The sequence below is a fragment of the Cyprinus carpio genome, chromosome A11 (genome assembly GCF_018340385.1).
Source record: "Cyprinus carpio isolate SPL01 chromosome A11, ASM1834038v1, whole genome shotgun sequence".
Taxonomy (NCBI): domain Eukaryota; kingdom Metazoa; phylum Chordata; class Actinopteri; order Cypriniformes; family Cyprinidae; genus Cyprinus; species Cyprinus carpio.
This window is the reverse complement of record NC_056582.1, coordinates 16,813,664-16,824,761: the sequence shown is the minus strand read 5'-3', so window position 1 is coordinate 16,824,761 and position 11,098 is coordinate 16,813,664. Positions and strand designations below refer to the sequence as shown.

At 37.2% G+C, this 11,098-nt stretch overlaps 2 protein-coding genes across 7 annotated transcripts in view; one reads left to right on the top strand and one right to left on the bottom strand.

The window, feature by feature from the left end:
* Window positions 1-797, top strand: part of LOC109056562 (CASP8 and FADD-like apoptosis regulator) — a 7,756-nt gene extending 6,959 nt beyond the window's left edge. For all 5 annotated transcript variants that reach the window (XM_042766555.1, XM_042766552.1, XM_042766557.1 and 2 more), the window contains one exon: window positions 1-797. This exon is cut by the window's left edge and continues 1,320 nt beyond it. The gene's annotated coding sequence lies outside the window, so the exon portion shown is untranslated.
* A 404-nt stretch (window positions 798-1,201) lies between these two features.
* Window positions 1,202-10,500, bottom strand: LOC109056541 (UDP-glucuronosyltransferase-like). 2 transcript variants are annotated; one of them, XM_019073730.2, is made up of 5 exons: window positions 9,189-10,500; window positions 5,063-5,194; window positions 4,034-4,121; window positions 2,359-2,578; window positions 1,202-2,254 (listed from the first exon to the last, which is right to left on the bottom strand). In XM_019073730.2, the coding sequence occupies exons 1-5, from the start codon at window positions 10,062-10,064 to the stop codon at window positions 1,975-1,977; spliced, it is 1,596 nt and encodes a 531-aa protein (XP_018929275.1). In that variant the 5' UTR covers window positions 10,065-10,500; the 3' UTR covers window positions 1,202-1,974. The 2 variants fall into 2 exon arrangements, with proteins under 2 accessions (XP_018929275.1, XP_018929276.1); XM_019073731.2 differs by lacking the exon at window positions 9,189-10,500 and adding an exon at window positions 5,987-7,035.
* Window positions 10,501-11,098: the final 598 nt, after the last annotated feature.

The following is an 11,098-nucleotide window of genomic DNA, read 5'->3' as shown; positions in this document are numbered from 1 at the left end:
ACCACCTTCTATTATAAAACAATAACCTGCAAAGAGAGTCAGTAAATGAATCTTTTTCAGTGAATAGATTCAAAAGATTTGATTCATTGAACTCCTCTTCACTAGCAGGGCTGGAAATGGGGGGCACGTTCATTCCTAAATGAATCATCCGTTTGAACGAATCGATTGAATGGATGATTCAGTGACAAAGACAGTGACCTGCCGCCACCTACTGGCGGTTTCGGTTTAATTTTTAAAGTATAATAAATTATTTAACTCCTTTAATATTTCTGTTTTCAAAACTCAATATTAAAAACATTAATCTCATAACATCATTATTATGAATTTAAATACACTCCTCTCTGAGTCACAATAAACAAATATTCCTTAATTTGTGATCTGTGAAAAGATAAATTGTTGATTGTACCTTATTATTTTAATTGCATTTATTGTTTAATTAACATTTTTGATAAGTTTATATATATATATATATTACACAAAAAGATGACACGTTTAATAAAGTTAGAAAAAATTGCATTACAAAGGTAAACTTTACACTTTAAAGAGTCAAATATCACCTCATAATAGGAAGGTCAATTTCTATCATTGGTCAGAAGGTGTTCCTATTTTTATTTATTTAAATGTTTTTTTTTTTTAAATGTAATGTAAATGTAAAAGTTTAAATGTAAATGTACATTTAAATGTAAATGTAAAAGTTAACATTACATTCTTGAAGAATGTAATGTTAACTTTTAAAAACTAATTGCAAATGTTTATGCAAACTGTTAACTATTAAATAAAATATACAAATCATGCAATACTGTACCACTAAATAAGAAGTGTTTTGTGGGCTTACTGTAGCTAATCAGGCCAATTAGAGACGTTGCTTGTCATTCTCAATTTTTTTTTTTATGTGTACATTTTATTTGGTTAGCAGTTTCAAACGTAATCGTGCCTACATCATCTTTAAGTTATAGGATGAGAAGAGGCGGGATGCGTTTTATTTATGTATATATTTATTTCTTGTATAAGGCCAGATTTTTAATTAAGTTTTTATGCTTACAGTGCATTAGAAACTACAGATACAGCAGTATGTTTTCAAATTAGACTTTGTTCAACAGTCTGTTTTCTCTTCTTGCATAACCCCACATAGCTTTCTGTAAAAAATTAATCTTGTCAGGCTTTACTGTTTTTCCCAGTTTGCAGAGAAGTGCAACTAAAATTTGTGAGAAAAAGGAATGATTTATTATTTATTTTTATGCATTTCATAAAAAACAATGCAGTGTTCATATTTTAAAATTGTATTTTTTCCAAGTTTACAGAGTGGGATTTTACAGATCATAAGAGGCTACAAGTGCACAACAATTTTCTGTTCATACAAAAACTGATTGGTGGTCATTTAGGAGTGATATTAAAGAAAATCTATGGGGGGAAATTACAGAAAAAAGTGTAAGCAATTAAGTTGAATGCCTTGATGTTGATCATAAGGTCAAAGAAACATGGAAATTGAAAACATTTATATTGATCCTTGTATTATTTATATACATTAAAAAATGAAATCAGAAAACATTGTTTATTAAAATTAGACAAGCTTATATTTATGTTTCACAGCCTTTCACTTGTGTCATAAAACAAAACATCTAACCTGATAAAGGTTAATTAAAAGAATTCCATTATCCAGAATTCCTGTTGATTATGAGAGCTAGAACCTGCAGTTTGTTTAGCTTACAGTGGGTTGCTTTGAATGATTTAAAAAAAATGCTAATGGCTACAGTTCTAGGTGAGCAGTGGTCAATGATATCATAATGAAAGCATGTAAACTACTGCTCAAAATATTGAAGTATGCTCCCTCTGTACAAAACTGCGGCTTTTTAAGAAACTTCACTGGCTCAGTAGTCGGGTGGTTTCTCATGAATAATGGCACCTGAAATAAAAATGGTAGATGTGGAAAATGTATGTTTTTTTAAGCAATACCACTTTTTAATCTCTATACGATCAGTCTTCCTTCCTCTTTTGTGATTTTCTACAACATTGGCTCCAGCAAAGTGCGCAGCATTTAAATGTTGCTATAGTTACAATCAGCACAATAAAAAGCAGGAAGCCAATCACATCTAGACTGTGGTACTGAAGCCAGTTCAGCTCATGAGCAGCAGGTCTCAGGTGGTCTGCCCCCTTGTGTCTCATAACAAACTCTGTCCAGTAGACTGCAAGGTCCAGGGGCTGCACGGGACGGTCATTGTGTATGGCCGACAGCTTCTCCATTCTTTGCTTATAGCTGTAGAACACAGCAAAAGAAATGCATTGAGATTATGAAAAAGAAACAAATATATGACATGATAGAGACAGTGGGAAAAATGTTGAAAAACATCAAACTCTCACCTGCTGTCATTAATAACTGTGTTGAGAGCATCGACCAGTGTTTCTGCAGTGATATCATGGATGCTGAGCACCACTCCCACCCCTCGAGTTGCCATGCGGTGCACATTGTCACCCTGGTCACCAAAGAGGGGAAGCATCACCATGGGAACACCATGACAGATGCCCTCATAGATTCCATGCGTCCCACCATGAGTGATAAAGGCTTTTGCTTTGGAGTGACCTTTGATAAATGACAAGATTTAAGTAACTTTGCTTTTGACAGGACTAATTGGCTGGCACATACAGCAGATGACGATATGCAAACAATACAGTGGGGTCCAAAAGACTGACAGATTATTTTTTTTTATTATTATTTATTTAAACCTGGAAAAAAGAATAAAAAAGAATAAGTAATCAAGTTACCACATAATTAAAGAAAATTTTAAGTGTCTTTGTTTTAGGTATGTCACCCTTTGCTTTATATGATCACCACAACACTTGTGAAAAGTAAATTCATATAGAATGAAAAAAGTGCATTAAATTAGATGCAAAATGCATCGCCTCAGACCCTGCTGTTTAAAGCTTTGATTTAATTTGTTTTGCAGTATAATGTATGCTGCAATATCTGAAACAAATTAGCAGTATATTTGTTAAAATCTGTGTTCTTTGTTATGGAGGGTAGGCACTCACCGGCAGAACATAAATCAGTGTCTATGCATGCAGGAATTTAAATAATATTCCACAAGATCTATAGATATTCTGACACATTTTCTTTTAAAATTCCCCAGTATTTATTTAGCTGATCAGATTGCTCACTGGCCAAGCATCTGTGCCAATACAACCACAGTTAATAGGATTAGCTAACATTATGAGCATGACTGGGTTCTGTTCTCCAGTCATTGCAATCATACCTGACATGCCAGGCAAATTAAAGACTTCACAAAGTTTGTTTAACAAAACCTGCTTCTGTGTTCTTGGTTTAATGATCCATGCTGTAGCTGGAATTTGTGGTTGGTGGATCCTTAACTTGCTACCCAACACTCTCAGAAAAAAAGGTACAAAAGCTTTTACTGGGGCGGTACTTTTTCAAAAGGCACACCATTGTACCTAAAAAGTCCATATTGGTACTTCAAAGGTTATTACTTATTACTACCTGAAGTGTACATATTAGTACCTAAAAGGTACAAAGGTACCACCCCAGTGACAGCTTTTGTACTTTTTTTCTGAGAGTGAAGGGATAAGCCAAGTTAATCCCTGGATTTAACAATAACCTAACTAAAGTGGTTGCTTAACTACAAATAAAAACTATCCTTTTCACATGAAAAAAAAAAAAAATATATATATATATTTATATTGAAGTATATATATATACAGTATATGCAATTAAATTAATTCTTTGATTCCATACATAGATCTTCAATTAGGTTTCTAGATCTCTTCCTATTGATGAATAAAATCAGAGCCCTATTTTTAATTAATTAATTTTTTTGGCTTCATGGAGAATTTTAACATTACATATATAAAGCATTAAATTATCCAATTAAATGTCATATGGTATGGGAAAAGTAAGTTGTTGATTGTATAGTTTAAAAAAATTAATAAATAAACAAACCAACACCCGGGTGGGTGATACATGTTGTAAGCTTAGTACAAAAGAGAAAAAAGAAAAGAAAAAGAAAAGCCCAGAGAAACTCACCGAGCAAGTCATTCTGTGGAAGCCACTTCATCAGCTTGACATTTTCTGGGACATTATTTGGAATCTCACCTGTATACCGCCAAAGAACCTAGAAAAAGTGATATTCAGCAGGCACTTTTTATTCAAAATTAATTGCAGCACAATTACTCCAGTTACAGTCCTATACTGAAGCTATACAATGTTATAAAACAGAACCAGGTCACCAGTTTAGACCACTACCTTTAACCACTACCTAAGAAGTGCCCTTTTGGTGCAATATTTTTTATTCATGTGTGTAGACACTTATAAATGCATGAATTCCATTGCATTATAAAGCATATCAAACCAAATGCATATACAATTCTTTTCCCCTCAGAACTGACCTGACAGAGTTAACAGAAGTAGTTGGTAGCACATTTTGGCAAACAGAAAACATCCAAATATACATACACATATATATATATATATATATATATATATATATATATATATATATATATATATATATATATATATATATATATATATATATATATATATATATACTCTCTATATTTTTGTGATTTTTCACAAGACTCCTGTTTGGTCTAACTGAAATACTATCCATTCTAGTAATGCAGCATCCTGCGGAGTGCCAAACCCACTTTTCAGCATGCACAATAACTTGAATGAGAACAAGATGTTCCTGGACTTCCTCCCCAGCTATAGCTAAGCTCTGCGTGCAGCCTCCACTTAGTTTTACACTTTAACATGCTGAGAAAACAAGTGGGTAATGTGGACTCATAAACCCTACAATCCTTGACTGAGAGAATGAACATCTGGGATGCTGCACAGAATGGGCTCAGGTCACGCACCACAATGTTTGCACAGAGGATATACTGTAGCTCTAAAAGCCTGGGATTAGTATATGTGTGTAGTTCAAACTATTACTTTACTCTTTGTTTGACAACTTAATTTGCACCAGAATGACTTGATTTTTGAGCTAAGACACATTTCTGCCAGTATGTCGTTTTTAAAATGTATAGCGTTCCAACTTCAACTCTTTCGTACCCTCTGTGGAATCATACTAAAAGCCTTGAAGAAGATTGCAGCCTTTTCTTTTGGCATGGAGGAGACCAGAGAACCCAGACTGAACACCACAATACCATGCTCTCCAGAACCCTTGACGAATTTCTCCACCTCCTGCAAAAGAATAATAAGGCAAAAATAAATAATACCCTTGTGGTGTATAATTTAAAACTGTAAATTATATATATAGCAGAGAATAAGCAAACATGTAATGTACTCACACAGATTCATCAGCAAGGCTAATGTTAAGGGATGTTATCCCTTAATCATAACCTTTTTATCTCACCGATGCCTTTCCTATATAATATCTCTGAACCTGCTTTGTACACATCATACAGTTACATAGTGTCTGGGGTTTTCTGAGCTCAGGACTCCTTGTTATGCCAATAAAAATAGCCCCTGGCTCAAATAAACCCCCAAAAAACCTGTAGCATTCTTGTTTCAGTCCTCAAGGAAGGAAGGGTGGCTGACAAAGAAAATAACACAGAGCGAAAGCAATGGAGGAAGTTGCGTGCCAAAGAATACAGTGAACACTGCATTGCCTCAAGTTACCAGTGCCCTAGAGAAAGGAGTCGTATTACCATGGGTTATGTTTGTATGAGGGTAAATGTAATGCATGTTGAGACAAAGCACCCATGTCAAAACTCAGAAATTTAGCCCATATTTCCAGAACCGACACTGACCCCAAACCAACCTTTAAAAAACAGCCATAGATGTAACATATCCACCTTAAGTAATCACATCTCAGGACTAGTAGTCACTAATTACTGAATGTTTAAAACTATGATTAACAATCAATTTATAAAAGGCAAAAATGTTAAAACTTCATTGCAAAAGTGCATTTCGCAGTTAGCTTATTTTACCAAATTCAAAAGACAGATCCAATAGGCACCTCTAGTTACTTACTGCAGAAAGTTTGGCACTCTTCTGACAGTTGATGCCTCCGATGAAGACCATATTTGGCATGAGAGGCCTGGGGTACTCAAAAGTAAAATCGTATCTAAGCAACCAGACAGCTCCGTGGCTGATGATCTCCTGGTATGTCACATCCACATCCAGGTATCTTGAAGCAAGTTCATCAAAACTGGCATACATTATTCGACACAGTGCCAGCTCTACGCCACTCATGACGAAATTTTTAATGCGCTCTACAAAGGTCATTTTGTCAGTGCCACCAGACTGAAACCGAGGTACGTAAGAAGGAGGAGAAGGACACTGTGAAGCCAACATGTCAAGGCCACAAGGCATGAGACGAAGGAAGTAGACCGCAGGCAGACCAAGCGCAGTAGCGATAATAGGTCCACAGGGCAGGAAGGGGTCAGTGAGCACCATGTCAAAGTTCTCTTCCTTTAGCTTCTGCATCAAAGGTTTGTTGTAAAGCAGCGACTCGCATCCTTGCACCTGCATTCCTGTGAATTTCATCAGACGCTCCACTTGGATGATGATGTCCATCAGTGCAGGGCTCCGCTTGAACACCCCTTCCTGAAATCCTTTCAAGCTGGTGGACAGCTCCTCCTTGGAGATGTTCACTGGGAAGGTCTCGGTGCGGAAGAGCTCTGAACTCTGGATTAAGATGTTGTTCTCAGGCACCAGAACCAGGAGGTTATGGCCTCTCTGGGCCAGTTCTATCGCCAACACCTTCATGCTGAGCCAGTGGCTGCCTTCAACAGGCATGACCAGCACCCGGCCACCCTGCGCAGGCCTCAGCCAGGCTCCCAACCAGAGCAGCAGCAACCCTGAACCCAGCCCCCACAGCCAGCCCTCCTTCAGCATAACTGGGTCTGCCTAAGAGACACAAACACTGAAAGAAAAGGAGAGGAGAAAACTCCTCCTCCAGGAAAAGGGGCTGTGTTTAAACTCTCTCATGTGTGACTGTGAAACAAGAGAGTGAAAAGAAAAACAAGAGGGTTCAACAGTTGTCCGTTTTTTGGTTTGCAGATGTTAATCATGCGAAAAACATTTCCAGCACAATGTTACACAGGACTCCATTTTAAAAAAACAAAAACAAAAATTTAAACATTAAAAAAAAAAAAAAACAGAACTATATACAGCCATAAATTGTATGTAAGAAAAAAAAACTAGCGTTTTACAAATCTGTGAACTTTATTTTCTGTAACCAAATGCTAACATTATTTATAATGATTAAGAGACTTGGGTCTTTGAACACTTCAAAACATGGATGTACATGTCCAAATACACTATTTTTTTTTTTGGCGGGGATAACCATGGGTTTAGTATTCAGCATCTGACATACTCAGTGACTAATTTACAGCCAGCTGTATAAACTCAAGATCATAAGAAGGAAGAACTGTAACTGTTGTCATGTCGGCAGAAGGCAACTTCTAACAGCACCTCCCCCCCTCTCCTCAAACCCAGCTCGCGTGAGAAGCTCGCCACTCCTTTTCTTTACATCTCCCCATGTTCAAGAGATAACCAGACCAACAATACAGTCCCACATGCTTTCTAATTTGCATTCCACAACACTGATACCAACATGGCATATTTTGCCAATAAAGGGAGCTGACCTATATAATGGTTGTAAGAAAAGCAACAGGAGTGAGATTTACTGTGATAATGGTCTCTTATTTCAGAGTGTTAATCCACTGACTGTTTTTATTTAAACTCGATAATCAGGTATCAGGGTTTTTTTTTTTTTTTTTTTCAAACAGTAGTAGTAACAGCAAAGTTCCAAAATAAATTCATCCTCAAATTCTACTACTACTTATAAAAAACTTTCTAAAAAACTATAAAGGAATTAAGTTGTCATTTTTTGACCTTATCCATGTACTGGTGTAACATTTTGAACACTTACTGTCTGTACAAATGACACAAACAACAATCTGATTTTTCCAACAAATTTGTATGTGCACACAAATTCCAAGCACCTAAAGTAGTGCCAAACTTCAACAATGTATCCAGTAAGATCCACTGACCCAGTCATGGCTGACTGCAAACTCTTATAACACAGTACATAGTCCTACCGTTACTTATCAGCTATTCTGGGTGAAGGGCAACCTTGATTTAACCCATAACCTACTATTAAAATATGCTTTGTCACTGAAATTTTGTTTAGAACACAGACATGGCCCACTTTGCTGTATTTGCTGCTTAGTGTGTTCAGCTGTGTCAAGTTTAACATTAATAGTCTGTGTGGCACACTGCAAAAAAAAATATATATATATATAGATAGATAGATAGATAGATAGATAGATAGATAGATAGATAGATAGATAGCATATTTTATGTCTTGTTCAATTGTCTCTCTGGGTCACTCTGCTTGTCTACTTTCAACACTTTTTTTTGTTTTGTGAATATTGTCAATTATGGTTAGCAATTAGAAAGAGAAAATGGGCCATTATGAGCCACAAAATGAGCCCCTATGTAGATAAATCATAAAGACCCTGACAATGAATTACTCAGGTAGTCCAAAGTCCCACTCATGTTTTGCCTCCTTTTAACTGGCTGAGATCCTGTTAACTTTGTCACCCTTTCCAGCCTGGGTTCACTAGCAAAGTGTCTTTGAAAACACATTAGTTTTACATCGTTTTATCACACAATGTGACTCCCAAATGTTGTAAATATTGTACATTCTAACACATTTCACTACGAGTCACATCTTGAGTAAGGCATGTTCCTGGGTCAACACGTTTTGATGGAACAACAGTCACAAACAAACAAATAAAGTTCTAACCCTTATTAATACTGCTAACCCAAGCCTCAATAGTGTACAAGCACTTAAACCAGTCCTATAACTACCACTAACATTTACACCAAATTCTAAAATCTAACTAAAAAAAAAAAAATAATAGTAATAATAAATGTTGCTACAAAATTAGGTTCACCCAAAATGACCCTGACAATGAATTACCTAAATAGAGTCCAATTCGTCTTTTATTTCTTTCTACTGGCTGAGATCCCAGGACCTTTGTCACCCTTATCAGCCTGGGTTCACCTGCAGATAATGTAGTGACTTAGTTTAATCACACAATATGAGTCCTGAGACTCTCCACTTTACATTCTAGTACATGCATTAATTTTTGTGGCTATCTAGTATACCTGCTACTCTGTGCCTTGAGTATCATGTAGTCAGTATGAAGGTGATGCTAACCTTCGTCAGTGGGTTCCCAATTTCACAATTAATTCCTCCTATGAGCTGCATGTTGGGCATCAGGGGTTTGGGGAACTCCAGGTTGAAATCATACCGCATCAACCAGATGGCTCCAGTCTTCAGGATCTCAGTCAGGCTCACATCTCTCTGCAGGAAGTTGAACGTCACTTCCTCATAGGGCCAGTATACAAATTTACATATCAGTGGTTCCAGTATGCTCACAAAAAAGTTAAGTACACGCTGACTAAAAGTCATGCGGTCTGAGTTTTGTGTATGGAAACGGGGGATATATGAAGGAGGGTCTGGGCAGGCTGTGGCTGCAGCATCAATGCCACACGGCATTCCCCTTAACATGTACACTGCAGGAACAGATAGATTATACGCCAGTATGGCACCCATTGGTAGGGCAGGATCAGTTAAAACAGCATCAAAGTTTTGTTCTCTCAAAAACCCTATAAGCTCCTGGTTCTTGAACAGACTTTCACTCGTAGAGACCATCATGTTAAATATCTTTATGAAAATGGCAGCTGTTGAAGTCATACTCTTCAGAAGGGACTGCCCTGGGCTCGTCACTACCCGAACATGCTCGGTCAATATCTCATTGAGCAAATCCAGCTCGTAGTTGACCGGAAATGTCTTTGTGATGTAGTGTTTGCCTGGACCCAAACGCATGCTGATCTCTGGAATCACCACAATCACTGTGTGTCCTCTACGTCCCATCTCTTCTGCCACAGCCTTCACCCCTGTCCAGTGACTTCCATCCATGGGCACCACTAACAGCTTCCCAGTCCAGCTGCTCTTCCCGGATGGTCTCTGGTCCAGCACTGCAGAACTGACTTCACTGATCACCAGACATAAAATTATTCCTAAATGCATCTTTCTTGCCGAAAAGACTGCCGATGTGAACCTTTGAACTTCTGTTTGCCTCACTATGTACAGTTCAAATACATTGCCAGGTTGCTTTTGACACAGACAGGAAGTAGATTGCTTTTCAGATTTTTACTGGCTAGACACACAATGTGGGAGGGATTTTTTTCAATTCTAAAACCTATTTATGGTATTTTTTACACAACAAAATCCATTAAAAAGCAAGCACAACAATAATAATATATAAACAATTAAATGTCTTTGTAAAATCCTAACTCTGAGTTGCACACAGACTTTGCTGGCTAATGATTACAATGTTGCCAGTGTAAACAGAACTCCTTATTGGCAGTGATGAACACTGGTGATACTTGAACTATGTTCAAAGATAACAACAAAGTCTTTGCCAAAACGTTCCTCACCCCAGCAGTTGCTTATATCTGTTAATGGTTAATAAACTATAGCTTAAAACTGATCTCTAACTTCGTTTACCTCAGTAAACACAGCAATGAAGCGATCAGCTGCATGTACCTCTGCATGACTTGAACTGTGGTCGAAAGCTGATGACGCAGGCGCAGCACCCAGGAACGCCCTTATTTGTTTATGATTGGTTGATTGATAAGCTTAAATCTGATTGGCTAAAGACTACCACTGATCTGGGTGCATGTCCGGGTGGGAGGAGAGCGCTGCCGGGGAAGTCTCCTAAACACACACACACACACAAATCCAAGGCGATTCACATGCGAATGATGATTTGCACGCACACACACACACACACACACACACACACACACACACACACACACACACACACACACACACACACACACACACACACACACACATTTCTCCGGAAGTGTTTAGTGTGACCACAAGGTGGAGCCATTGCATCAAGAAGAATTAATATCATCACATTCTTTTTTAAGCAACAACAAAGCTGAATTTTATAATTATAATTAAATACCATAAATACACAATCATCATCAGAGCTTATTCGTACATAACTGTGGGTGCATAAATACAAAATATTTTGTATTAAATACAAA